This window comes from Westerdykella ornata, assembly GCF_010094085.1.
Source record: "Westerdykella ornata strain CBS 379.55 unplaced genomic scaffold EI97scaffold_13, whole genome shotgun sequence".
Taxonomy (NCBI): Eukaryota; Fungi; Ascomycota; class Dothideomycetes; order Pleosporales; family Sporormiaceae; genus Westerdykella; species Westerdykella ornata.
In genome coordinates, this window is record NW_022986863.1 from 581,325 (window position 1) to 607,113 (window position 25,789).

The 25,789-nt window shown below is 52.8% G+C and overlaps 12 protein-coding genes across 12 annotated transcripts; 7 read left to right on the plus strand and 5 right to left on the minus strand.

Moving 5' to 3' along the window:
* Window positions 1–69: 69 nt before the first annotated feature.
* On the plus strand, window positions 70–1,063 carry EI97DRAFT_378790 (uncharacterized protein; the record flags this gene model as incomplete). The annotated part of the gene is made up of 3 exons (XM_033795682.1): window positions 70–140; window positions 192–322; window positions 375–1,063. The coding sequence occupies 3 exons, from the start codon at window positions 70–72 to the stop codon at window positions 1,061–1,063; spliced, it is 891 nt and encodes a 296-aa protein (XP_033653291.1).
* A 1,725-nt stretch (window positions 1,064–2,788) lies between these two features.
* Window positions 2,789–5,039, minus strand: EI97DRAFT_494639 (putative feruloyl esterase B-1; the record flags this gene model as incomplete). The annotated part of the gene is made up of 2 exons (XM_033802401.1): window positions 2,789–4,675; window positions 4,922–5,039. 2 exons carry the CDS (start codon window positions 5,037–5,039, stop codon window positions 3,117–3,119), a joined length of 1,677 nt encoding a protein of 558 aa, XP_033653292.1. The 3' UTR covers window positions 2,789–3,116.
* Window positions 5,040–6,108: 1,069 nt separating this feature from the next.
* On the plus strand, window positions 6,109–7,760 carry EI97DRAFT_494640 (glycoside hydrolase; the record flags this gene model as incomplete). Its single annotated transcript, XM_033802402.1, has 3 exons — window positions 6,109–6,188; window positions 6,305–7,463; window positions 7,512–7,760. 3 exons carry the CDS (start codon window positions 6,109–6,111, stop codon window positions 7,758–7,760), a joined length of 1,488 nt encoding a protein of 495 aa, XP_033653293.1.
* Window positions 7,761–8,489: 729 nt separating this feature from the next.
* On the minus strand, window positions 8,490–10,798 carry EI97DRAFT_443163 (N-acetylglutamate synthase; the record flags this gene model as incomplete). The annotated part of the gene is made up of 2 exons (XM_033799799.1): window positions 8,490–10,649; window positions 10,745–10,798. 2 exons carry the CDS (start codon window positions 10,796–10,798, stop codon window positions 8,490–8,492), a joined length of 2,214 nt encoding a protein of 737 aa, XP_033653294.1.
* A 2,039-nt stretch (window positions 10,799–12,837) lies between these two features.
* Window positions 12,838–14,978, plus strand: EI97DRAFT_467895 (putative cytochrome P450). Its single transcript, XM_033801627.1, has 2 exons — window positions 12,838–13,257; window positions 13,321–14,978. The coding sequence occupies exons 1-2, from the start codon at window positions 13,060–13,062 to the stop codon at window positions 14,665–14,667; spliced, it is 1,545 nt and encodes a 514-aa protein (XP_033653295.1). The 5' UTR covers window positions 12,838–13,059; the 3' UTR covers window positions 14,668–14,978.
* A 347-nt stretch (window positions 14,979–15,325) lies between these two features.
* On the plus strand, window positions 15,326–16,104 carry EI97DRAFT_459212 (uncharacterized protein; the record flags this gene model as incomplete). Its single annotated transcript, XM_033800984.1, has 6 exons — window positions 15,326–15,348; window positions 15,428–15,558; window positions 15,620–15,667; window positions 15,723–15,803; window positions 15,865–15,939; window positions 15,998–16,104. 6 exons carry the CDS (start codon window positions 15,326–15,328, stop codon window positions 16,102–16,104), a joined length of 465 nt encoding a protein of 154 aa, XP_033653296.1.
* EI97DRAFT_71449 (uncharacterized protein) lies at window positions 16,039–16,893 on the minus strand. The gene has a single exon (XM_033803023.1). It carries the CDS (start codon window positions 16,828–16,830, stop codon window positions 16,360–16,362), a length of 471 nt encoding a protein of 156 aa, XP_033653297.1. The 5' UTR covers window positions 16,831–16,893; the 3' UTR covers window positions 16,039–16,359.
* Window positions 16,894–17,012: 119 nt separating this feature from the next.
* EI97DRAFT_400128 (uncharacterized protein) lies at window positions 17,013–18,255 on the plus strand. Its single transcript, XM_033796430.1, has 2 exons — window positions 17,013–17,213; window positions 17,276–18,255. The coding sequence occupies exons 1-2, from the start codon at window positions 17,169–17,171 to the stop codon at window positions 18,152–18,154; spliced, it is 924 nt and encodes a 307-aa protein (XP_033653298.1). The 5' UTR covers window positions 17,013–17,168; the 3' UTR covers window positions 18,155–18,255.
* Window positions 18,256–18,453: 198 nt separating this feature from the next.
* On the plus strand, window positions 18,454–20,690 carry EI97DRAFT_501906 (U-box-domain-containing protein). The gene is made up of 3 exons (XM_033802726.1): window positions 18,454–19,104; window positions 19,259–19,877; window positions 20,175–20,690. Exons 1-3 carry the CDS (start codon window positions 18,855–18,857, stop codon window positions 20,227–20,229), a joined length of 924 nt encoding a protein of 307 aa, XP_033653299.1. The 5' UTR covers window positions 18,454–18,854; the 3' UTR covers window positions 20,230–20,690.
* On the plus strand, window positions 20,139–20,638 carry EI97DRAFT_71643 (uncharacterized protein). The gene has a single exon (XM_033803024.1). It carries the CDS (start codon window positions 20,265–20,267, stop codon window positions 20,568–20,570), a length of 306 nt encoding a protein of 101 aa, XP_033653300.1. The 5' UTR covers window positions 20,139–20,264; the 3' UTR covers window positions 20,571–20,638.
* On the minus strand, window positions 20,421–22,597 carry EI97DRAFT_434168 (FMN-linked oxidoreductase). The gene has a single exon (XM_033798554.1). It carries the CDS (start codon window positions 22,526–22,528, stop codon window positions 20,708–20,710), a length of 1,821 nt encoding a protein of 606 aa, XP_033653301.1. The 5' UTR covers window positions 22,529–22,597; the 3' UTR covers window positions 20,421–20,707.
* A 630-nt stretch (window positions 22,598–23,227) lies between these two features.
* EI97DRAFT_71692 (uncharacterized protein) lies at window positions 23,228–25,589 on the minus strand. The gene is made up of 2 exons (XM_033803025.1): window positions 25,105–25,589; window positions 23,228–25,047 (listed from the first exon to the last, which is right to left on the minus strand). The coding sequence occupies exons 1-2, from the start codon at window positions 25,259–25,261 to the stop codon at window positions 23,492–23,494; spliced, it is 1,713 nt and encodes a 570-aa protein (XP_033653302.1). The 5' UTR covers window positions 25,262–25,589; the 3' UTR covers window positions 23,228–23,491.
* Between the last annotated feature and the right edge of the window lie 200 nt (window positions 25,590–25,789).

Consider the following 25,789-nt stretch of genomic DNA (forward strand, 5'->3'; position numbering starts at 1 on the left):
CTCCTCCCAACTAAGGTTGCGACCTTGCAATGACTACTTCTCGAAGCATTTCACCACAAACACCTCAACATGTGTGACACCATCTTCGCATTTGGTCAAAGAGGTGGCCACTTTCTTCAATGTCCTTCAAAACGTGACCAGTACGCTAGATTTTGTAAGCCGTGAGAGACAGTAGCTAACAAATTCTTTAGTTCTCGCCTGCCGAAGAGACTTCAGATTCTGCTCAGTTCGAAACAAGTGGGAGAGGTGCATCACGTGACGTTGGGATATCAGAGCAGCTTTCTCATAACGTATCGAGACAAACAGGGGGTGGATCATATAGGTAGGTTCAGATATGTCTCCCAATGTCCTTCGTTTTGGTAACGGCTATCCAGCTTCCGAGAACCTCCCCACTGAGCTACACGACTTCCTCTATGCCAAAAATGAGAAAAATATCTACCTCCGCTCGATACCAAATCTTCGCCTCACTCTGGGGCCTTACAATGCATCCTTCTTTGCTGGTGATGGTTCATCTTACCTCTGGATGAACCTTCCTCCCCTTCTCCTAGAGAAACTGCAATCAAGGATTCAGAACGGTGCCTTTACGGACCAACCTCGCATCGTCGCTCTCGGCGCGGACAACGACTTCCTCCTCATCACCGAAAAGGACGCAGCAATCTGGGATCTAGGAAACTACCGCATGCTATCCCAAATGCTGGATTATGCACGTAGGCAAGACCGTGGCATTGAGGAAGTTGTGAACGTGACACTTCACCCATACCGGTATGGCGGCTTCGTGGCGCAATCGCGAAATGGCACCTTGATGTACGATAATATGCCTCAGTGGACCATGGATGGGATAGAAGGTATGAAAGACGCCATTGTGCGAGATTCTCGTGAAACAGTCGTGAAGAGGCGGCAGAGGGATTCGCAGCGACGAGCACACGAATTTGCATCCAGGGCGAGGGAGTGGGAAGATAGAATGGACACTTTTGAAAGGACGGCGAATGCGAATAGGTGGAAATTGAGCTTGAGCTTGAACATTGGGCCCGCGGGTATTGGGTTTCGAAAGGTGTTCGGTTGATTGGTTTGTTGTACTACCATGTTACGCTTTGTACCGCGTCAACTTCTTCAACAACGGCTAAAGACAAAAACAGTCGTACGTTGTGATCTTTGCGGCGGAAACCCCACTGGGTTCTTCTTTGCGACAGATCATCACTCCTCCTTCTGTTCATCGCTCAATCAATCTGCGTCATGTTAACGTTATCCGAAGTAAACTCGAATTCAGTATGTTCGTTCCAAGAGACGGTCATACCATTTTTGAGTTGTATCACACCTCGAACGAGGATGACGAAGGTAGTAGATTTGACGACGTGAATTTACGGCAAGAACAGATCGTGCTGTACATTGGAAGGCGGAGGGTGGCCAATAACAGATTGCGGGTTTTGTGAGTTTACAACCACGGAATGTAAGAGTATCACTGATATGTTTTAGATTCAGCGCAGAACGGATTGACCTGGGAATAGAAGAGGTCCCAATTCCGTTCAAACAGTCAACGTGGAAAGAAATTTGCTCCACTTTTGCGCTACCGACTGGCTTCCTTGACTATCTCGTGCTACATGCATCCATCGTCACCGAGTATGATCCAGGTATCGGAAAACATGGCATGTCCAGAATCAGTTTCGGTGATCTTCAGTTATAGCTAATCTCAGGCCCTTAAGAGGTTTCTTAGCAACACTCGGCTCAGCTGGAATTGCACTCACTTTCGATTACAACACTCAAAGCGCAGATTGCTTCATCATAGGCCTGTGCGGTCATCAAACCCGCCCATTTAAACGCGAGCTTATAAGACTGAGTGGTCACGCCGATGACCCTAGACTCGCTATTGTGGTCTGGCTTGGTATCCTTCTTGAAGTCAGGGTGATCCGCACAAGTCACCGCCGCGCCGAGCTAGAGAATATTCAGCTCCAAACAGGCATGCACTGACCATTGAGGAGGCACTCCTCCGCAAACGTCCACTTGATATCGATGCACTCACGCATAAAATTACGGTGATGTGGCATAGCCTCGCATGGGATGACTTTGCGCTGAAGACGCTGAAGCAATCGTGTAGACGTCTAAAGGAGGTCTTCCCAATTCAGGTCTCGAAACCCTCCACGCTACGCAATGTAGTGAATGTCAGCATAACAAATGCCGAGGATCTGCTTGTCAGTTTGCAGAGTCGCACTTTATCTTCAATACAACACGCAGATATCCAATTGCAAACGGTTCGCTGTACGCCCTGCACTTCAATCGCAGCACTGGTTATCTGCAGATATATAACTTTGTGAATCAACGGGACAGCCAGGTGAACATTGAACGTGCCGCCGCCTCTCGACAACTGGCGGAGCTGAGCTTGCACGACAGCTCCGTGATGCGGTCCATCGCCCTTGATTCAAACAAGGTCGCTCTCTTGACGCGGAGGGATAGTACTGACATGCGGCTTATTGCCGCCGTCACTCTGGGGTTCCTCCCACCAACTTTGATTGCGATAGGTACTGCGCTTTGTTAAACTTGTCAAATGATTCAAACTTATCCCACCGCAGACACTCTTTAGCACAGATTTCTTCAACTTCCACCCGAAAGAGAGTGACCGGGTTGTCTCCAAGTGGATCTGGCTTTACGCACTCGTTGCGTCGGGCCTTACGGGCTTGGTCTTGAGTGGCTGGTACATCTTCTCAAAGAAGTCGGCTCGAAGGATCCGCAACACTTTTCAGGACACAATGGTTGATACCAGCTCCCTTCGTGCTCTACCAGAGACTACTGTAGTGGCCTTATCGCAGCTTCCTAATGGTCTTCCCAATGCAATGCGCGCGTTTACTTCAGTCTCCGCGGCCTCGGGGTCGGGGTTTGCGTCGCCGCCACTCTCCCACAGTGCGGTGGAGAGAAGAATGATGAACATCGCCTAAAGGAGAGCACGCTTGATAAGAAAGGAGGTCCCGCATGTATTACATGTGCTTGCAATACTAACTCATGTGGCTAAGAGTAGCATCAAGGCCGAGATCATGCGAGCGATCTAGGTTCCGCTCCTTTCAATAGATTTTCAAGTAACATATCTAGCGGCTGCAACATTACGCTATTACTGGGATCGTCCGTCCTTAGTGTGTTCCATGACCGTTCCTCACGCATCGCCACCCATCCTCATCGGTTCCATTTCCCGTTCCAAAGTATCGATTCACATCTGGGTACTTACAATGCTTTCTTGTAAAAACAACACCCTGTGCCGGATCGTCATTCAACCATTTCGTTCCCCTGATAAACCCCGGCGCTTTCCCTTTCTCAACCCAGTCCACGATACTAAGCAGCACATTGTCGTTTGGATGGTCACTGGCAGATGTTCCCCAAGCTTGACCGATGGCCCAGCCACCAGGGCCTCCCGCGCAATGGTTCATGCCCGAGATGCGGAAGTAGCGATAGAAGCTGTCCAGCTCGTTGGGAGAAGCTTTCAGAGTCTGCGCGACAAGGTCGTAGTAGCGGTCCGAGGTCCCGATGGGAAGTAGCTCATCGACTTGGCCATGCCAGTGCAGGACCTTTCCTCCCCGCTTGCGGAACTTGGAGATGTCGGTTTCGAAAGTGCGAATATTGAAGGGATTCGTCCGTAGTATATCCACGGCATCTTGAGTTGTGGGGACCACGTTGTAATGTTCGTCTTCTTTGACGACGAAGCGGATCCATTCACTGATGGTATTCAGATCCCTGAACAGTTTCCATCCGGCCTGAGTTGCCGCTTCAGCTCCCGGTGTCAAGCCCGGATATCTGATCATCCCTTGGTCAACCAAAGGGCCATAAACTCTTTTCAGGCCTTCGAATTTCACCTCCGAGAGGCACCACTCCGATTGGTTGTCGACCCGGCACTTTAGGTTCAATAGGTCCGGCTTGCAGTTCTGTACCGCTTCTATGATGCCGTCCTTGACGCCATCTTTACCGTCGCACTGGCGTACTACCTCCTTCGTAACTTGCTGCCAATCCTGTTCCGACAGATACTCCTCGCTAGCAGGATTCCACAACGTCGCCATCATAGCCGTGGCCCATCCCAGCGTTCCCGTAAATTCAATCGCGGGGGCTCCTGCAACCACTCCATCGAATAACTCCGGGTGATCTTGGACCGCCTTGAAACCCTGCCGTCCGCCTGTCGAGCACCCGAAATAGTACGACTTCGCGTGCCTCTTTCCATAGAACTGTCTTGTAATTTCCTTCCCAACCACTACTCCCGTATACAGCGCCCTCCAAACAAAATCCCTCAAAACTTCTGGTTGATGATAAAACGCGCCCGGTGAAGTGCCAGGGTGTCCGTTATCGGTCCCCACGGCGGCGAATCCGTACTTTGTAGCATACGCAATGTCACTGTACTGAATACAACCCGCTAGTCCACCATTTCCCGTTGAAAGAAATCTCCCGGACCAGTTCTCCGGGAGCCATGCTTCCATGATCACGCCGCTGCTGTGGGACGTCGGTACGCGAAGTTGCAAGCGGCAAATATTGACCGGAAGGGGCGGAGCGTCGAACATAGCGATGCATGTTGCGTTACGGCCTTCGGCTGCGTGGTCGATTGTAGAGTTCGCTGGGAGATATTTGGCGATTGTGACGGTGGCACCGGGGTAGTCTTTCAAGTTAAGGTTTTGCGGAAGGGAGGCACACCGGCTAGGGAAGCTGGATTCTGGTAGAGCATGTGTGCGCTTGATTAGGAATGACGAGGCAAATGAAAGGATCAATGCGTGGAGGTACATTGTGGTATCTCTAGGAGTGAATGAGAAGTTCCGTGTGGCCAGGGGACTTCTCCGGTATCCAATCTCGTACTTATACTCTACGAGCAAATACTCATCCACGCACAAGCGTCCTGCCGTTTGTTGTTGCCTTGGAGTTTCAACAGCGGCCTTTTGCGCTGTTTGTGAGATGATTACACCACGTGCGCTCGCATTGTAATCCTCGTTTAGGTGGCTAATTGGCTGTGCGCATTTTATTACAACATGTGGTGTCCACAATCGTCCGCACAGTTGTTCGACCGAAGAAGCGTGCTTCATCCCGCGGACTAGTGGCGGCGGAAATGCTTTGTGAGGTGCCTAGTGTAGGACCAAATGGATTCCGGAGTCTGTGCTCAACCTCATAATCCTCAGCTAGAATTAAAATGATACGAAAGGAGCGTCAGTGTCAGGAAAACGTGGGCGACTCCTTAATCCTGGAATGAGAGATTGCTAACCGTATATACCGGATCATCAGCATTTTCCACTTGCGGATTGCTGCATAACCGCTTTGCCAGCAATGACAGACTGGAGAATAGAGGTGGTAGTCGGGGTATCAAAGGAATATATAACACTGGATTGTGGCTTCTGTTTGATTAGTATTTGGACTACCCATACGGAGTTGTCGCTTTTAAGTCTCTCCAATTTTTATTGATAGCAAGCGTTAAGTGTCCTTTGTATGCTCTCATCCATCTCCAGTCCTATTTGCCGTGCCAAAAACATTGCAACTTGCAATATCCTAACAAGGTCTGTTTTGCCCGCCGTTTAAGCATGGCAGTTAAGTAGAACATAGCGCCTAATAACAGGCTGTTGCCCTTCTATCTATGTCTCTTTTGCAACACTAGCGACTGGGCATAACGTTGCGCTAAAGAAGTTGGGTGAGAATTGGGAGAAATTGATCTACCCTTTGTGAAACTAAGTATTTACTTTGTGCCCAACATAAGAGCGGTTGAACTTGTTCAGCGGAACCGCACTGGTTGCGTGAGGGTTAAAAAAAATATATGCTCACTTTATTTTCCTCGTGGAAGCGGCCCTAACTCTCGGACATGGCCTACTATACTCGATAAACACTCTACATTGTCTAGTCTAATTCAAATATTATCAGATATCCTATTAAAGTGGTTCCTACTGTGTTAGAGAACATACGCAGTGCTTGAGATCTCAAGCTAAGGTAACCCCAAATGCTGGTTACAACGTTAGCCACGGGAGAATCGTGCAAGAATAAATGAGGGGTACTTGAGTTTGTACCTCCAAGTTCCAAACCATCGCCCCTCCTTCAATGGAACCATCAATCTAAGCTCCTTGCCCCTGCCTGGCTCGAATAGGAAGCTCCGTGTAGCTTACCCGGGAAATGCACCTAAATGATGTCAATCAACAACGAATTATCCACCAACATACAAAATACAAAGCCTCCTTCGACGACTTCCCTCGGTTAGTAGAATCTGGTACAAGTGCTGATTGTAGGCCAAAATGGGCGCACTTCGCTCTATCCTCCTACTCCTTTCACTGATCGGAGTCTCGCTGGCCGCAAACGCCATTCCACAAAGAAGAAAAGGACAGAACGCAAACCGCATCGACCCCAGCGACTTCATCCACGTCGATGGCCTCCGCCTCAAAGACTCCTCGGGCCTCCACTACATCACAGGCCTCAACTACTGGGCCTGCATGAACCTAGCCGCCGATGCCTCTCAAGGCGGCAACTACACACGACTCGTCACCGAGCTGGATCAAATGGCCGCCAAAGGGGTCAATCACCTGCGCATAATGGCTGCATCAGAAGGCGCCCCTACACCTCAACCCTTCCGCATGAATCCTCCACTACTGGAAGCACCGGGGCAATACAACGAGAAGGTATTTGTGGGGCTAGACATCTGCTTGGATGAAATGTCCAAACGCGGTATGCGAGCGACTATGACGCTCGGAAATGAATGGCAGTGGTCTGGAGGGTTCGCGCAGTTTGTGTCTTGGGCGCATAATAACACAAGGATTCCTTATCCATCATCATGGAATATGAGCGCGCCGCCTCAGCGCAAGGAACCACGGACGGGTTGGGGAAGCTATACAGTGCAGGGCATTGACGCCGCGCCATATACCGAGTTCACGGACTTCGCGAACCGGATATACAGTGACAGCCAAGCGGAGCAATGGTATAAAGACCATATCAAGACCGTGATGTCGCGAAGGAACACAATCAACGGGCGGTTGTACACAGAAGATGCGACAATCATGACGTGGCAGCTTGCGAACGAGCCACAGGCCGAGAAGGCACTCGGTTACGAGGGCCCTTTCAATATATATCTGAAATCGAACCCGGATGACTTGCTGTTCCCTTGGGTTGAACGCATTTCAAAGTATATCCGGGCATTAGCTCCGAAACAGCTCATCAGCGTTGGATTGGAGAGCAAGCAGGGAGAGTATTACTTCAAGAGGGTGCACAATCTGTCCACTGTGGACTACGCCACTACCCATTGTTGGGTGCAGAATTGGGGCATCTACGATATGTATGATCCCAGCGAGGCGAACCTCAAACAAGCGCAGGATTTCGCCGTGGCCTTTGTCAAGGATTCGAGCCGGTGGGCGTTGGATATTGGCAAGCCGGTGTTTTTGGAAGAGTTTGGGATGGCGAGGGATAATTGGGAGAATATGGACAAGGAGTATCCTTATTTGAGCTCTGCGAAGACGACTCATAAGGACGCCTATTTTAAGGTATGTTCAACGCATCATTAAGGAAGAACAGCTAACCAAATCTTCTAGAGCATCATTGGCGCAGTGATGGATAGCTTCAAAAGTGGTGGCGCATATGTGGGCAGCTGTCCATGGGCCTATGGTGGAATCTGGAGACCGGAGACACAATATGTCAATGACTTTGGCATGGTGTGGGCTGGGGATCCCCCGCACGAGTCTCCTGGTTGGTACGATTTGTATGACACGGATGAGGCGATGAATATCGTGGCGCAACAACAGAAGGATATCGTGAAGTGGATCGAAGAGAATGATAGTTGAGTTACCCTCTATTGGTTGGGAAAGTTCTCTGCATAGCACGGAACTCAATGGAAGCATTTTTATACACCATCAAAAGGATGGTCTGGAGATTTGACGGTGACCAAGTTGAGTGGATCGCAACAGAGAGAGATGACATTATCCAATCCAGAAAATTCTAGTCACTACAGTGAGAGTACTAGGTATAGACTATCCTGCAATGTTAGTCTCAACAACCTCAACAACTACACAGTATATCACCCCTTTCAGCGAATGAGCATCTACTCATCATCCGGAACCCTCCATCAGTCAACCCGCCGTCGCTCTCTCTCCCTCCGACAACTCCCCCTCCTTAAGAGCTAAAATAGGGTGTGTAGGCGTTCCCTTGCGCCTCTTTAAAGATCCCTATTACGGAGCTAATAGGGACTTGCTCTGGGCTTCTCGTGGGCATATGGGAGAGGCACCGAATACTTATAGGGGTTGTCCCTATCGCCTGCCGAAGACACCGAATGTGAAACCGTCTCCTATGGGAGGAAGTCTTCATAATGGCTTGATACGCTGCATAAATCGCGTCTTTGTCGTTCGATATAAGGCGGAGATGGAAAAACGGAGCGTAGTTGTGCCTGGGCTGTTTGCAATATCTTCAGGTACAGGCGAATTGCACCCTAAGGTCTCAACTCTCAGACCCAACAGTTCGGAGTAATGTGCCGTGTGGCATTCTCTTCCGGCGTATCTGACCCCCATGTCAACTACTTAATCCGGCTTCCTGTTGTCCGCCCAGCTGGGTACCACTCCTCCGCAAACACCAACATAGGAGTCCCATCTAGTCATCTCATTCATGCCCACAGCATCAGCGGTAATCGTCCTCTTCTCCGCCTTCTTTTCCGCCCATTCCTCGACCACGCCCTCAGTGGTCCAAAACATCGTCCATTGTCCGTCTGGTAGATTCCACATTCCGACCGCTCTTTCGAAATACCATTTGTTCACGGGGTTACTTGTCCTGCTGCGCCATACAAGGCCATTGGGGAAGCATGACCGCGTCAACGCATTCCACACGATGTCGGCCACGCCACCAGAGCCCTGAGAAGTGGTGAGGACGGCGAACTTGTCCAGATATGGCACCCACAGGGGAGAATCTGGTGGCGGGGTCGTCCTCACATCGGGATGCGTCTCCCACGTGCAGATGGCACCGCCTTCGTAGTCGCCCGCCACAATCAACCCTGCCACTCGGCCTCGTATCCGGTCCAGGTAATGCCGAGCGTCCAGCTTCCTCCTGAACGAGTCTTCGATAAGTTCGACAAGCCTAGGGAAATTGATACGAGGGTCTTTCTCCAACTCGATGCTAGGATTTCCAGGAGATGGTGGTTGCCAGCCGCCAGTCAGGCGAGGGTCCGGTATCAGAGTGACGGGGATGCCTTTCTTAAGGAAAGTAGCTGGGGTCGGAGCGGTAGATGCCGTAACACGGTCAACAAGAGGCGCTGGGAGTGATGAGGATATCATCGGCTTATCAGTGAGGAGATTGTGAATCAGAGGGTTTTTGGAGCGTCGCGTTCGCACGCCGGTGGAGGGTGAAGGCATGAAGGGAACTTGAGACGATATGGCTGCTTCAGTCGGGGTGATGATTAGCGCCGATGAAGAAGGAGGCAGTAGCTTGAGAGCTTTCTGCACCACGTCGAGGTTCTGGACGTGTCGATTAGGCCCTTGTGGGCTCTCGATCTTCTGGGTAGATGGACCCCATGAAGGTGCCATTTCGGTTTCAACAAATGCCGAGAATGGGTTACTGGCTCCAAGTGATGGCTCCGCTTCTGATGAAGTGATTCTCAGATCAGCCGTCGGAGGCCGCTTTTCTAACTCCTTCCTCACGTCCTGGTATTCAGCTTCCAGATTGACGAAAACATGGGCTCCATCCACCCGGTTGTCGGATGGTAACCCTCCGAGAGGATCGAGCACAATGATTCTGTCCAGCAGTCGCCCCTCGTCGGGTCCTTTCGATTCCTTGAGAGAACCTTCCTCCGTGTCCTCTGCCTCTACGATCTGCTTGGTGAGGCCCGCAAATTCGCGGGTCAGCGCCAGTACCACATCGTCCGGTCGAACTCTAACCTTCTTTAACTCCGCATTATAAGCCCAGGGCGGGATGACGGGAATGATGCCATCTTCGATTGGCGGAAATATCAGGTGGTTGTGCTTGACTTCCACGACTCCACGGGTATGGACAGTGGCGGGTATTTCCTTGGGCAACTCCGATACAGTCAACGCATGATCCACCTCAAATGCGCCTGGTTCGTTGTACTCTTCCAACGCATCGACGATGCGGGTTGATTGCTCACGGACCAGGTCCTCCCAGGGTGGGCTAAGTTCGAGCGTATTCGGAACCACATCGTCGTCGCAGTCAACCACAACTGCGATGTTCAAACCCAGACGGACCATCTGGCTTAAGGTCAACGCGAGTCCCCCCAGCGTCTCATCGTCGAGCACCTGCGGTTGTCGCAACTTGACCAATGCAATATGTAGCGGCTCCACAAGCTCTGGGCCACGCTTCTCTGGCAAGGGCTGCTGAGAGAAAACCGGGCTGTCTTGTATAGCCTTAGTCGGCTCATATAGATTCCCCAAGTTCACGCCCGTCCTCGTCAGGCGCCATTCATTATGATGCGCCTTCTCCACGGCATCCCGCACAGCGCGATCCTGTTCCACAGCAGCTGCCTTGTGAACCTTCGTAGAGGTATCAAAGTGTTTCAGGAAGTTTCTGGCATCGCGTTTTCCAGGCGATTCTTTCAGCGACTTGATCAATTGCTCTCGTTCGGCACGCTGCCTTTCTTTGACGGAGTTTCGTCGAGACGTGGGATATCCGGTTTCGGTCGAAGAAAATCTTGGAGTTTCGCTACCATTGCATAGTCTACCGTACCTCAAGAATGTCTGGAGGAGGATTCGATAAGCCAATGTTGTACAATTAGGGTTCACAATAGGCGGGGCGTTGCAGGGTAAGTCAAAAATATAGACAGGGTACTCACTTGGTTCGCGAGCGTTCCCAGGCGCCGACATTGGGCGGTCTGGCGGATGCTCATGCTTCATAATCGAGGAAGCAAAGAGGTAATCCCCAGCAATGCCGGTGAATGACTGGGAATACGAGGGAACGAAAGTTGAGGTCCGCTATTCGGAAGCTCTTGGCTCGGCCCCGGACATGGCCGGATGCCATCTAATCGATAAACGTCATTTAGCCGAATGCCGAAATTGTAAAGAGCCTCAAACGTCTTTCGTCGTTCACCCATCTCTGTGGTCGACAGTCAAAGTATGTTCCCCATGTACATTTTTACATATACCATTGCTAACAACTACTAAGCTTGTCGTAACAGTCTAGTTGATGCTGATCGGGATCGGCACCTTGCCCCGTAGCGGAAATCCCACCCAGAATCGTTCTGTCACGTGAGTCGACGCGAACGTCGGCCAGTGGGCCGAAGACATGCCGGTATGTTTCAAAGCCGGCATATCTTGTTGCCTCTATCCTCTACTCTATAGTTGTCTGATCCCCATATCGAGCACGTCAATGATTTCAGCGGGTGAATGCTCGTCCACGTGACTTGGTAGAAACTCAGAAACTCACCCCTGAGCCAGCCCCGGTAGCGATTGTCTGCTCAAGCAATCAAAAAGATAAAATGTCTCCGGCGACGTCTCACTTAACCTTCGCCTTCATCATGGCTCCCACTTGCTCGGCCAATTCATCGAACGTGTACTGATGGGATCGCCTTCCACCATTGCAGCGGCGAAGATCCAAGGTTCACAATAACGTCCCTTCACAAATACTGCTGTATCAACTTGGCGGGGACACAAACAGCCCACACGGTTCCCCACGTTCAGTTTGGATATCCGGATCCCACGGCACGGACAGTGCCTTTTAGCTCCAATCCCAAGCATGGTGAGAATCTCTGCCCCTTGAGAGCGGCAATTGGCTAATCTTGGTCAGTACCAGTCAACACTGCGGAAGCTCAAATGGTTTGGAAAACGGAACTGTATACATACAAGAGCATCATCCAATAGAGCGGCGTCTACATCGATGACTACCTCGTCCTCACCGAGAGCTCTTAAGTTCTGCTCCTTGGAGTGAACACATTCAGTTTCGCTGACCCCCTCAAACCGTAGCGAGTAAAAAGACCTTTCGCCTTGCGGAAGAGTGGTTACGATCCGCTTGACGAGAAAGTATCGCTCGAAACCGGAATTTTCCGCATTGCCGATTATTTACATACCGAGTGATATGGACCAAGCCATCTTTCTGGACCAACTCCGTACCCAACTCCCCGTTAGGATTCTTATGGAAAGCGTTCTTAGTACCTACAAGGAGCTTGGCGCGCTGTCCGAGATTACGCTTCCCATCGCCGATGTCAATGCCCAAACTGCAGAGACAGAATGAGGGCTGTGCGCCCACGGAGAATGTTTTCCTCCTTATACTATATAAGAGATGGGCACCTCGCTCACCATGACATCTTTCTCTCCCTGAGTCATTGAATATTGGCGGCCATTCCAGCAATCTTGGACTTACCTCGGACGGGCCACTTGCATATGCAATGCGTCAGAAAACTACAGGACAGCCTCCACTTCTACTGTACCGCCCAACACTCCATTCAAATCCAGAAGCGTCTTAGTGACCAGTGCAACTTCCAGAGTCGGTCTTGAGGCAGACCGTCGGCTAGGTACATAGGCTAGGTCTACGATCTCTCATCCTTGGGGTTTTCGTCTCTTAGCAGGTCGAGCACATCCACTACCATCCATCCTGCACTCGATCAGAAGCGAGATCATACCCTAGGCTACATGTGCGCCTATGGCTACGTGTAAGCTAGAATGCTTCGAATATAACGTCATTACCTATGTAATGTGGAGTGCGAGTAAGGAGCCTATATCAACCTAGTGATACGCGGCAAGTTGATGAAAGCTCCATAGTTCTGGTTCGCATCGTTTGTTTGTTATGGTGTGAATAAAGCGAAGTCGGGTTAAAGCGCGCTGCCGGCCAGGGCAGCCCCTGCTTGGCGCATGTAGGTTTGTACAAGTAAGACTTACGAATTTCTATAGTATTCACATCGCTCATTGGCTTGTGCAGCCCGCTTGCGGCTAGCCCAGTCGCAAGCGCGAGCGGAACTGAGGAATCCGGATGAGGGTGAAATGGGTCGATGGTCATGGAAGGGAAACATTTCCAAGAAAATAATGCCAAAATCACTCCGTCACTACCTCCGTCTTCACTCCGTCTCTCCCTTTCTTTCTTCCAAAAGCTACGATTTCCAACCTGTACCCTCCTGTCCTCGTGCTTGTCTAACTCCAGTTTGGCCCGCTGGTCGTCATGTCCTGCTGTTTTATTGGGGTCTACGGCCTGTTGGCTTTGCTGTCAATCATCGCCCTTAATCTTGTCTACCAATTCCTATTTCGCATTCTGAACAGGACCAGGCCGCCTCTCGTCTTCCACTGGGTGCCCTTCATAGGCAGTGCGATTCACTATGGCATGGATCCGTACGATTTCTTCTTTTCATGTCGTGAAAAGGTGAGCGAGCCTCCCTAACCAAACTGTGCGATGAGATACAACCTAACGCGCTATCCCATTTAGTACGGCGATATCTTTACCTTCATTCTCCTCGGACGTCCGATCACCGTCTACCTAGGCATAAAAGGCAACGAATTCATTCTCAACGGCAAGCTAAAGGACGTTAATGCGGAGGAGGTTTACAGCCCCTTGACGACGCCCGTATTCGGATCAGACGTGTGCTATGACTGTCCCAACTCGAAGCTCATCGAGCAGAAGAAATTCATCAAGTTTGGGCTCTCTCAGGCCGCACTCGAGGCACACGTTCCGTTGATTGAGAAGGAAGTCGAGGACTACCTCAGGACGTCATCTAATTTTGCCGGAGCCTCAGGGGAGGTGGACATTTCCTCAGCCATGGCTGAGATTACAATCTTCACTGCTGGAAGCGCTCTGCAAGGGAAAGAAGTTCGGTCGAAACTGACTACCGAATTCGCGGCCCTCTACCATGATCTTGATAAGGGGTTCTCCCCTATTAATTTCTTATTGCCTTGGGCCCCTTTACCGCACAACAAGAAGCGCGATGCGGCACATGCGAAAATGCGTGCAATCTACCTGGACATTATCAATAAACGAAGAGCCGCCACGAATGAGAAGGCCACGGAGGAGTTGGACATGATTGGAAACCTGATGCAATGCACCTACAAGAACGGCCAGCCCTTGCCGGACAAGGAAATCGCGCATATCATGATCACACTGTTGATGGCCGGGCAGCACTCGTCTTCCTCCATCAGCGCTTGGATCATGCTCCGCCTGGCATCGGAGCCGGCTGTCGCCGAGGAGCTCTACGCAGAGCAACTGGCCAACTTGGGACGAACAGCCAACGGTGCACTTCCTCCACTTCAGTACAAGGACCTCGATAATCTCCCGTTGCTTCAGAATGTGATCCGCGAGACTCTGCGTATCCATTCCTCGATTCATTCAATCATGCGCAAGGTCAAAAATCCAATCCCGGTTCCTGGCACGCCCTACGTGATTCCTACCTCTCATGTGCTGCTCGCCGCACCGGGAGTCACGGCTCTCAGCGACGAGTACTTCCCGAATGCCATGAAGTGGGAGCCTCGCCGATGGGAAACGCAAGCTCCGAAAATAGACGACAAGGACGATATCGTCGATTATGGGTACGGCGCCATGTCAAAGGGCACATCGAGTCCCTATCTCCCCTTTGGCGCGGGTCGCCACCGCTGCGTCGGCGAGAAATTCGCCTATCTCAACCTCTCGGTTATCGTAGGCACTATGGTTCGCCATCTACGCTTTTCCAACTTGGAGGGGAAGACGGGGGTGCCGAGGACGGATTATTCGTCGCTGTTCTCGGGGCCCATGAAGCCGGCGCGGATTCGCTGGGAAAGGCGCGAGGTGAAGAAGTCGGCATAATGGATGATTGTTGGGGGGGTTATATCGTGCTCGAGTGGAGCTGGGATGTAGAAATACAGAACCTTAATCATACTGGTCATACTAATTCCCTGATTATTCTTGCTTCAAGGCAAACATTTCAAAGGGATTTTCTAGATATGGACCCTGCGAGGCGAGGTGCGGAGAAACTTTGCTAGTGTCACCTCAGCACGTTTTTGGACTCTATGGTACGGCCAGCTAAATAGCATGGTGGGTAGTCATTGAGTTCTTAGGCGGTCGGTCCCGGAGCCACGCAGTATACGGTTACCTAATTAACCACTTATAAGAGACTCAACCGTTCCAGTCAGAATGTCTTTTGAAGTGCGCTTCGCCCTCGATGATTACACCTCCCTTGTTTGTATGAGGCTATATTCTCAAAACAACCCCCTTAAGCTAAACGTGACTCAGTTCGCTCATTCTCTATACTTAACCATAAACCCCTACACAAACATATCCACACCTAACCCCTCCCTCACTCTACAACAACCCTCCACACTCCCACCCCCAGTCCACTCCAATAACCCCCTACCTCTCCAGCTCCCACTCCATCTCCTCAGTCGGCACAATCTGATTCCTCACCACCGGCCCCCACTCGCCAACCACACGGGACCAGTAGCATCCTGCACAGGTCGAAGCCGCAATGTATAAGCAACCATTGACGAAGTGAGTACCGATCGGGAGCCGAGTCACCTAAGACGAAACTAGTGTGGTATATAACGTCCTCCTGATCCAGTGCCTGAAGACAACTTACGTCTCACCCTCTGGTGTTGCTTCAGCTAAACCCTTATTACAAACTCGTGGCTCTGAAGTTCCCCATTCCCCTTTCCGCAGCCTCGGCTGTTCCCGCTCGTGCGGCGCCAGTCAGAAACGATAGTACGCATCCTGCCAATTTTGGAAGAGGGATGAAAGCCGAAGCTGCTGATCTTATTCGCAGTGGCCGACGTCGCTACAGTGTTGACCGGCGTCGCAGACAAGAGAGACGGTACGGTGTACTTCGGACACTGCAGTGAAGGGGACGGAAACTGACACATTTCTAGATACTAGCCTTCCGAAACGCGAAGATGCCAGCGTAGGCGATGTCGCTACGGTCTTGATCGGTGTAGCTGAGAAGAGAGATGGTGTGTAGACCCCCTTCCGGGTAGTCGGCGTGACGGCCTCTTGAGTTGACACTCCAAGTAGAAAACCTCAACCGGGATGAGTCTGGCGTGGTGGACGTTGGTACAGTTCTCATCGGCGTTGCTGAAAAAAGAGAAGGTATGTCTGTTTCTCGGATCAGGATCCGCCTTCCATTGAGCCATAGCTGACTTTCAAGCTCACGAGACGCCTCAGAGCAGGAGTAAACGTGCTGTTCACGGTGCTTTTGCGAAATTTGTTGAAGAGTCTAAGGCCGAGGCACACCCGCAAGACGTGTTTGCGTAGCCCGGTATTGGCCTACAGGTTTACCGCAAATTGAGTCCCTGATCATATTTGAGGAATGGAATGCGCGACGCGCACTGGTGCGAGCATATCTCGTGATATCTCTTTGGAGTGCCGATATCGAGGACGTCATCAAGTCCTTCCCTCTGGTTAAGTCTCCAATCTTTTAGTACCGTCCGCCTTGATGATGCATGCAGCACATTGACGCGAGCAAACCTCACAATCTTTCCCTCAACCGCCCAATTCATTCCCCTTACATCACCAAGGCACTGCCTCAGGCCCCCTCACCATCCTCTTCACCGGCCCCCTCCCCTCCTCCCACCTCTCCTCCACCTCCCCATACCCCTTCCCATTCTCCCACCTCCTCCTCAACCTCCTGGCCACAAACCTCCCAACCCCCCAAACCGTCCCCGCAACAATCGTGCCCGCGATCCCCGTCGGCGCAAGCACGAACCCAGCCCCGCTCACCACCGTGCCGAATGCCCCGGCACCAACAGTCGCAATCAGAGACCCAATGGCGACATATTTTGCGTAACGGACGAGCCGCCAGAAGAGGAAGAGGAGGGAGGAGCGCACGAGGCGGAGCAGGGCGCGGGTGCGGCGGTGGGTAGGCAGGGCCGAGGCTGGAGCGGTTTCGGGGGAGTAGAGGTAGCGGAGGTTGCGTTTTGCGGTGGTGAGGGCGGTGCGGGAGTGGGCGTCTATGGCGGCTTCGTCTTGTTGGGAGGACATTATTACGGAGATTGCAGCGGTGATTAGAAATTATAGAAATTATGGTTGGGGTGTGTGAATTCGTATTTTATCCCACTACAGTGCTATGAAAGCGAAGATTGATGCCGGTGACGTATGCCAAGGACGTCGGAAGTTATCAACTAAAGTCGGAACTCGGAATAGATTCGGAAATGCGAATACGAGGGAGGGAAGTTGAGGATGTCGCGAAGATTCGATTTATAATCCTTCGTCTTTGCTGCGTATATACATTCACACTGACACTGCCAACGAACCTCTCTTCTCAACCAGAGAATCCGCACGGTACAGTACGCAGTACGAACGCTCTCAGCGACTTCACCATGGCGCCCCAACTCGCGTGGATCGGGCTCGGAAACATGGGCCGAGTACGTTCAACTCCATCTCCTCCAAATCCTCGACATCCGCATCTAACCCGGTACGCACCTAGGGAATATGCAAAAACCTCGTCGCAAAAGGAAACCTCGACAAGCCCCTGATTCTGCACAATCGCACAAAGGCGCGCGCAGAAGAGCTATCCGCGCGCCTGGGTTCGGACAAGACTCAAGTGGTTGATTCCGTGCGCGACGCGGTGAAATCCGCCGACATCGTTTTCATCTGCCTAGGCGACGACCCCGCCGTTTATGCCGCCGTGGACGAGATACTCCAAGAAGACGTGCGCGGCAAACTCATTGTCGATTGCTCGACGGTGCATCCAGACACGACAGAGTCCCTGGAGCAGCGCATCACGGCCCAGGGCGCGGACTTTGTCGGCATGCCCGTGTTCGGGGCACCCCCGGTGGCAGAAGCAGGAGGCTTGATTTGCGTGACGGCGGGGCGGAGGGAGGCGGTTGAGAAGGTGAGGCCGTACACCAAGGGGGTGATGGCGCGGGAGAACATCGAGTTTGTGGATCAGTCGGCGAGCAAGGCGACGTTGTTGAAGGTGATTGGGAATACGTTCGTTTTGCAGATGGTCGAGGCTTTGGCCGAGGGGCATACGCTGGCTGAGAAGACGGGACTAGGGGTCGAGAACCTGCATCGGTGGATTGAGGTGCTGTTCCCGGGCCCGTATGCGGCGTACTCGAGTCGCATGCTGGCAGGGGACTATTACCAGAGGGAGGAGCCGCTCTTCCAGGTGGACCTTGCGAGGAAAGATGCGGGGCATGCGTTGGATTTGGCCAGGAAGAGTGGGACAAGGTTGCCTGCAGTGGAGGTTGGGGATGCGCATTTGGTGAAGGTCAAGGAGCATCTGGGGAAGAAGGGAGATTTGCCGAGCATCTATGGAGCTGTGAGGCAGGAGAGTGGTTTGAAGTTTGAGAACAGAGATTAAGGGTCAGGCGATTCGAAGGTCAGGGTTGTCACATGGGGATTAATGTTAGATTATGCATTACAGCGAGATACCATAATACAAAGCATGTGTGTTTTCGCCACATAGCTCTTTTCTTTTCTTTTTTTTCTTTTTCTTCTTCAGTTCAACGTACTATAAAGCTCATGTACTGGTTTGCAACACATCAGGATTGGTTATAGTCGAAGTTGTTCTGCGGAGGAGGAACTTGTGAAGAGATAGATGGCACAACACCTATAAACTGTGGCTGTGCTGCTATTCAATGTCACCTATAGCTACGACACCTCACCACCAAACACGCGTCATAGCCGCATTCACATCCCCACGACATGTTAATTAATTCTTCTTACTCCAAATCTGCTGCCGAAAACTCCGTGCCCCTGCTCCCTCGCGCATCCTGCTCTTGCTCTCGTCATCGCGGCCTTCCAGAAGCTTCGGCTGTTGGTTGCCGTACAAGAAGAGGCGGTGCCCCGCGCGCCTCCCGAGTTCTCACCAATCCATACACAGTATACACGGACCATTCCTCCTCCTCTAACAGTAGCCCTGGAGAGCTGCCCACGACGCCGTCGGTGAGACACGCCGACAAGTAGCTTTCCTTCCGTCGGGCGCCTCTCCATCCTCCTCCCTCCTCCTCCTCCGCCCTCCTCCCTCCTTCGCTCTCTCGCCGCACCTCTCCCCCACCACCATGCCCGCCGGCAACGAATACGCCGCCGAGCAGCTCAAAAACGCGGGCAACCTGAAATTCAGAGAAGGCGACTTTGAGGGCGCCGAGCAGCTCTACTCGCAGGCCATCATCAAGAACAACAAGAACCCCTTGCTGTTCACGAACCGGGCGAATGCGCGGCTCAAGTTGGAGAAGTGGGAGGGCGTGGTGGATGATTGTCTGAAGAGCGTAGAGATCCAGCGCGAGAATATGAAGGCTTTCTTCCTGTTGGGTATGTCTGTCCTGTTCTCTCTCTCTCTACGTTGGAGTTGCGGCATCAATCAATGGGTGGTGAATGAACGTGACCAAGGGGCTGCCCTTTTCTTGCAGACCATGTGCTCCTACACCTGAGCTCCACAGCTGATATCTCTATTTCCCCCTCTCAGCACAAGCCCAACTCTCCCTCAACCACCCCAACGAAGCCCTCTCCTCCGCCCTCACCGCATACGACCTCTGCACCAAGTCGCCCACCCAAACCAACAACGCCGCCCGCATCACCGCCCTCGTCCTGCAATGCAAAAAAGCCAAATGGGAGATCCGCGAACGGGACCGCATCCGCCGCCGCGCCGACCTCCTCGCCGAGCTAGAGGAAAAACTCGAGCAAGACTACAAACGCCAAATCTTCGACGTGGACGAGAAGATGGCCGCCGGCACCGTCGGCCGCGTCGAGGGCACCGAGGAGAAAGCCGAACTCAAGTCGACCTGGGAGAAGAAGGTCGACGACCTGCGCACCGCCTTCGCCGTCTCGGACCCGGAGCACATGGCCAAGCGCGAGGTGCCCGACTATCTCATCGACGGCATCACATTTGAGATTATGCACGACCCCGTCGTGACGAAGAATGGGCGGAGTTATGAGCGCGCGACCATCATCGAGCATTTGAAGCGCAGCGCGACGGACCCACTGACGAGGGAGCCGCTCAAGATTGAGGAGCTGAGGCCGAATATTGCGCTCAAGGAGGCGTGCGAGCAGTTTTTGGAGGGGAATACGGGGTGGGTTTATGATTGGTAGGTGCGTGGTATTTACCTTCCAATTGCTTGGATTTGGAGCGAATCTCCGAGCGTGCGACTTGTTTCGGGTTCTTGTCGAAGAAAAGAGGAGAGAGTGAGGGAGCTTGCAGACATGTGGCGCTCCTCCGTCCATATTGGGGTACTGGGCTCCACGATGTCGAAGTTGCTCTGGCTTTGCGGATGCTCCCAGCCTTCACTTATCTTACCCACTCACACTTGTCTCCACCGTCCAGCGACCAGACAGGCAATCCTCGGACTCGGGTCCCTCTGTCCCTATGCTGACAGCACGTACAGTGGGTTCGGAGAAGACGCCACTGATCCCCGCTGGGCGCATTTGTCGTCCTACTAGCCACGGACACCGTTTGGTTCTCCATCTCCATCGTCATGAAAGCCGACGTAATCATTCTCCTGCACGGAATAACGGAGCAATGGCGGCATAACGACGTGTTATCATTTCGTCTTTCTTCTCTCTTATGGGTATCATCAATATTGCATAGCAGCGAGCAGGGCATGGGTAGCGACGGCGTTGAAAGGGTCATCATCTATTTTTTTTTGTTTTTACTTTCTTATTTAGTCGGCATGGATCTTACGTATACCCCGAATCCATCCATCCATTTGTTTTCTTATACATCTCTTCGTTTTCTTTCTGCCTGTTACCGCCTATCAGTGCATTGCGTCACGAGTGGGTGAGCCTATTCTACGTTACATACCACATACACGTACAATATGAATCCTGCTCTCTATTTCTATGCCCCACCTACTGGTCCAAAGCCCTTGCATCTCTTACAAGTTATACACACATCCCACCCTTCAACACCATCCAACTACTACCTCTTCCCCTGCCCCTCCCTTTCCTTCGCCCTCTCCTCCCTAATCTCCCCCTTCATCCTCGTAATCGTGCCCACCCCACCATAAATCAGCGCCGTATACACCATGGCGACGCTAGCGCCCGCGTCCAGAATCTCCTTTGCCTGGCGCCCATTCGTGATTCCGCCCGTCGCGAAGATGACTTTGCGGGGTCCTGGTGCTCCTGCTGCTGGTGAAAGGGGAGAGGCGGGGGAAGGGGGAGGAGTGGGTGTAGAGGGTGTAGAGGGTGTAGAGGGTGTAGAGGGTACAGAGGCAGAGGTGGGTTCGATGGTACCGTCGACGGTAGTCGTACTCGTTGACGGGGAGGAGGAGGGTAGTTCTGAGATATCCATGGGAGAGGTATCGATCGGAGGGGAGTTGGTAGAATGCACCGCTTTCTCTTCAACCGCAGGCGTCTCATTCCTCGCCTCAGCAGCACTCTTCGCATCGCCCTCTGCCCCTCCCTCTTCCTTTCCCACTCCCTCTTCATGTCCCTCCCTCCCCAGCACCCCCCGCCTCGGCCCCTCATCCAAAACCCTCCTATACCTCCTCACCAACCCCAACGTCCGCTCAAACATCTGCGGCCCAGAATACCCACCCTGCTCCATCAAAACCTGCGCCTCCTTCGCCTCCAACTTAAACCCCCTAGGCAGCGGCTCGGGCCTCCTCCTCGTCGTATTCCCCACAATCACACCATCGACGCCCGCCTCCCAAACCGCCTCACAAATCCCCCGTATCTGCTCCTCCTCATCCTCATCCGGGCTCACCTTGACCATAACCGCAGGCTTCGTCTTCCTCTCCACCTGCCCCACGGCCTGCACAACACCCCTCAGCAACCGCGTCAACGGCTCCACATTCTGCAAGCTGCGCAACCCCGGGGTATTGGGACTCGACACATTGACCACGATGATATCCGCATATTTGCCCAAATGCCTCACACCTGCCGTATAATCCCTAACAACAGCCTCGATATCCCTCTCACTCGTCCCCTTATTCTTCGTCACCTGCACCGCCATCAACCGTCCGGGTATCAAACTCCCCGGCGGCACACCCGCCTCCCCATCCAACACCCGCCTCTCCGCCTCCTCGTCCATTCCGAAACCCGCTCGGTACGCGAATTCCCTTACCCGCTGCCGCAACCGCATCCCCACCGTCTGCACGCCCTCGGAATTGAACCCGTACCGATTGATCAATGCATTCTGGCTCGGCAGGCGAAAAACGCGGGGTTTCGGATTACCCTCCTGCGGCAGGGGTGTCACGGCGCCGACCTCTACGATCGCGGGACCTAATGCGAATAGTGCAGAGGGGATCTCGGCCCCCTTGTCGATGCCCGCCGATGTCCCCAGGGGATTGCTCAGCGTGTGCCCGAAGATTTCAACCTGCAGGTCGGAGGAGCTGGTGACGTCGTCGGCGCCGCTGCCGCTGGGCCGCTCGCGCGGGTGCAGGTTGAATAAGTAGAGCGTCTTGAGGATGGTGGTGCCGGCGTGGTGCGCGTCTTCGGCGTCGGGGTACAGGCGGCGGAGCAGGGGCACGGCGAGCCATGAGTGGATGCTGGCGCGCGTGTCGGTTATGTAGAGGTATCCGAAGCCGAGGCCTAGCGTTAGGAGGGTGCCGTAGATGAGGTTCTTTGCTCGGGTGGCCGTGGAGCGCGCGGTGGTTGCGGTTTCGCCGGCGGAGGAGGAGGAGGAGGTGGTGGTGGTGGAGGAGGTGGAGGAGGAGGAAGAATATCTTGTTGGTGTGCGAAGGGGCCGGAGGCAGGTCCGCGGCGGAGCCAGCGAGGGCCGTAGGCGGAGTGCGCGCATCTGGGCGGCCGCGTTCATGGGAATGAGCGTCGGAGGATGCCCGTAGGAGGGCCAACGGCTGCTGGCTGGGTTGGCAGTGTGTGAATTGGTTGAGCTCGTCGTTGTGTTAGTGTATGCTTAGTCAGCACCCTTAGGTAAACTTGGACTACTCCCTCATTCCGTCGGTTGATGCATATGGAGGACTCAAGGTCGAAGTCCGATTGCTCAATAATGAGAGGGCTCTGTAAAGGAGTCTTACACTGCCAATTACATGGGCTTTTCTAATTTCCGGTTGATCCCTTACGAAATGGGCTCTCCACCGCCGCTCAGGAATATGTTTTCGAGATCTTGCCTTGGTGTTGTATTGATATTCTCATGCCCAACATTCGACTCTGCCCGTGCTAACATGGAATACAAGTCAACAGCTCACACCCTCCGAAAGTACTCTAATTCCTAGTTTAATGTGTCCATCTCAGCAATCTCAGCAGAGACCAAGGCGTGTGTACACAAGGACCCGGCCAGCCGACCTAGTCCATGCAATGATTCGCTGCAAAGACTACAGAGTCCCGGAACCCTACATTGAAACCCCTATACCCAATCCCAATCCCTAAATACATCCTGCTCATAATTTAGAGCACCAACGCCAGATCCTTTTCATTTCATTGCCAACCAGTGAAACCCGCATGTTAATCCCCTTAGCGCTGCCTCCCCAGAATCCATTGATATGACAAAAACATGGGAGGAGATTATCGAAAACGAAAGTGATTACAATGTTGTAGGTCTTGAAAAATTATTTAGTTGTGAAGAGTGGATCGAAGAAAGCGAAAACGGCAGCCATGGCGAATGGCGAGCCGGATAAAAATGCAGTTGGACGCTGGATCGTGTACTTGATGCTCCGATTCCATGTTGGTGCGAACCGCTGACGACGATACGGTCCAAGGGCCGTCGAGCATCTCGGTTCTATCGTTCGAGATGCAACCGTTATCATGCCCAAGACTGGAAGCTACCATAAAAGAACGGCATGCCATAAACGTTGGCGACAACGGACCTCCTCCTTTCGCGAGCTGGACCAGGTACGGTGTAATCAGGCGTCAGGTCCGGGTGATCCGTAACGATGCGGCGGGCGGGCTGAGGCGATCTCTTGGGGGATAGGATATCTTTGCTCTTCCTCATGATTCGGCTTCCCGGGGAAGTCCTTGCCGTGTCCTGGCTGGCCGCAGTGGCAGCTTCGAGAGGGGATGTAGAGAGAGGCGGAGTGGCATTCGTACAGTATCCGCCCAGAAGAAGAAAGTCATTGACGGTGAGAAGTTGGTCATCGAACATCGAGGGGTCGCAGCCAGCAGAGGTGCCCACGGTGCCGAAGCCAACATCGGGTGCGTCTTCCATCACCACACTGTGAGGTCGCGACGCTTGATTGAGATTGTGGTCAGTGAGAATGCTCTCAAAGAAGGCAGGTTCCTGGTGAGCCTGGTTGTGATGATGGATGTGTCGCTGGTCCGCAAAGGATAGTCTGGAGGCTGGCAAGATGGAGTGACCGGAAGAGTTATTCATGCGAGAGACCGACGTGGAGGAGGTACCCGTAGGATGAACAATTGTTGCAGGCGCTCTTTGGGTGGCACTCCCAAAGTTGCTTGGGCCCTGTCGGGGAAGCCCAAGCTTGAAGAGCCTCTCGAGGAACGATTCCATATCGGTTCCATATGTCTGGCATTCCAGTTGTTGGACCAGGTTTCGGGAGGTTCTGTATTCCCATCTTAGGTCGGATACTTGGATCCCCAGTCGTTCACACCATCGAGACTTGACGACTTTCCAGCCCGGCTTGGTAGCGTCCTGCCTCAGGAGGTTGAGGATTCTCCAGTGGTAACTCCACCTCTGCTGGTCTTTTACCTCCAGCATGCATCTGGCTATATGGTTACATCTCTCCTTCCATGTGTACGTCAGCTTTTGGCAGCCTTTGAAGCCGCAGGCATACACCCGTTTCGCCGGTAGGGAGAGCTTGACGTCGTGGGTATCTGGGACGTGGCCGTGGACCTTCTCAGCGTGGGTATTGAGGTCCTCCTTGCGGGAAAAGGTTTCAGAGCAATTATACACCTTGCAAGGCCACTCGAAGCCTGTTTCATGGAACTTTGTCTCGTGCCGCTTCCAGTCAGCCTTCATCTTGAAAGAGGAGGGACTATGCATCTCATGACAGTATGTGCAGAAGAAAGGCCCTTTCATACTAGGATCAGCCTTTTTGGACCTTGATGGGGCCGCACGTGTTGGCGGTGCGGGGTTCAACAGCCCCTTCTGCAAACAATCCTCTGTTGTCTGACGGCCGGTCTGCTTGGTTTCGGGGGTGTTTCCCAAAGTCAAGGGTGCATCTTGCCGTTGAGCATGCCGTGTTGGAGGACTTTTGGCCACATTGGCAAAGGTTAAAGTTACGTCGTCTCCAGGAAGGGAATCCCTGCCGGGCACCGGAGTTGACGGGATGCTGGACCGTACGGAGGGCTGAAGCGTGGGAGATCTGGATGCAAACTGCGATTGAGATCCGGCAGGCTCCTGGTCTAGTGGAAAGCGTCAGTCAATCTCTCGTGCTGTCATGAAAGAATGGTGCAACTTACCGTATCCCGGCTGAAGCGTATCAAAGTAGGAGTTCATACGCCGACGAGTGTCCAAGTTGGCGAGCACCTCCATATGAAGCTGCCAAATCTGAAAATCATCCAGCCTGTCGAGGAAAGGGCCCCATCGTGATTCAGCGACGGTCTCTTCTTCTTGCATTGCGCGTGGTGTCGGGAATGCCAGTCAGGGACCAAGCGGTCGATAGATAGCGTGACGATTGATATCCTGTCTGAGGCGGTGCAGACTCTCGCTTCTCTTTCCCAGAATGTCGAAGGACGGGGAATCAGTGAGGTGAGACGGCCCGACCTATAGGAGACTTCGATAACGGTTCGAAGCAGGATGTAATGGAACGAGCGTGGCGGGATTCTTCAAAAGAGAACGGCGCAAGGAGGAGCGAACCTCCCAGAGGAGTGAAATGCCAATGAACAAAACGAGCGATAGAGGGCGAAAGCGAAGGATAGAGGATGTCTCATTAAGATATATATTTGTAGGGAACAGGCTGGCTTGAGGATATAAGTGTCCGTTAACAGTGAGCTTCTGAAGTGACGAGATGTGCGGAGTTTTCAGGTGAGCATGACTCCATTGCTGATCTGTGAACACGGATCATCTTTCTGCTGCAGTAACAGGGGACGGGCACCGTGCAATCAAGAAAAGAAAAAGGAACAAGCCGTCGCGTCATAGTGGGGT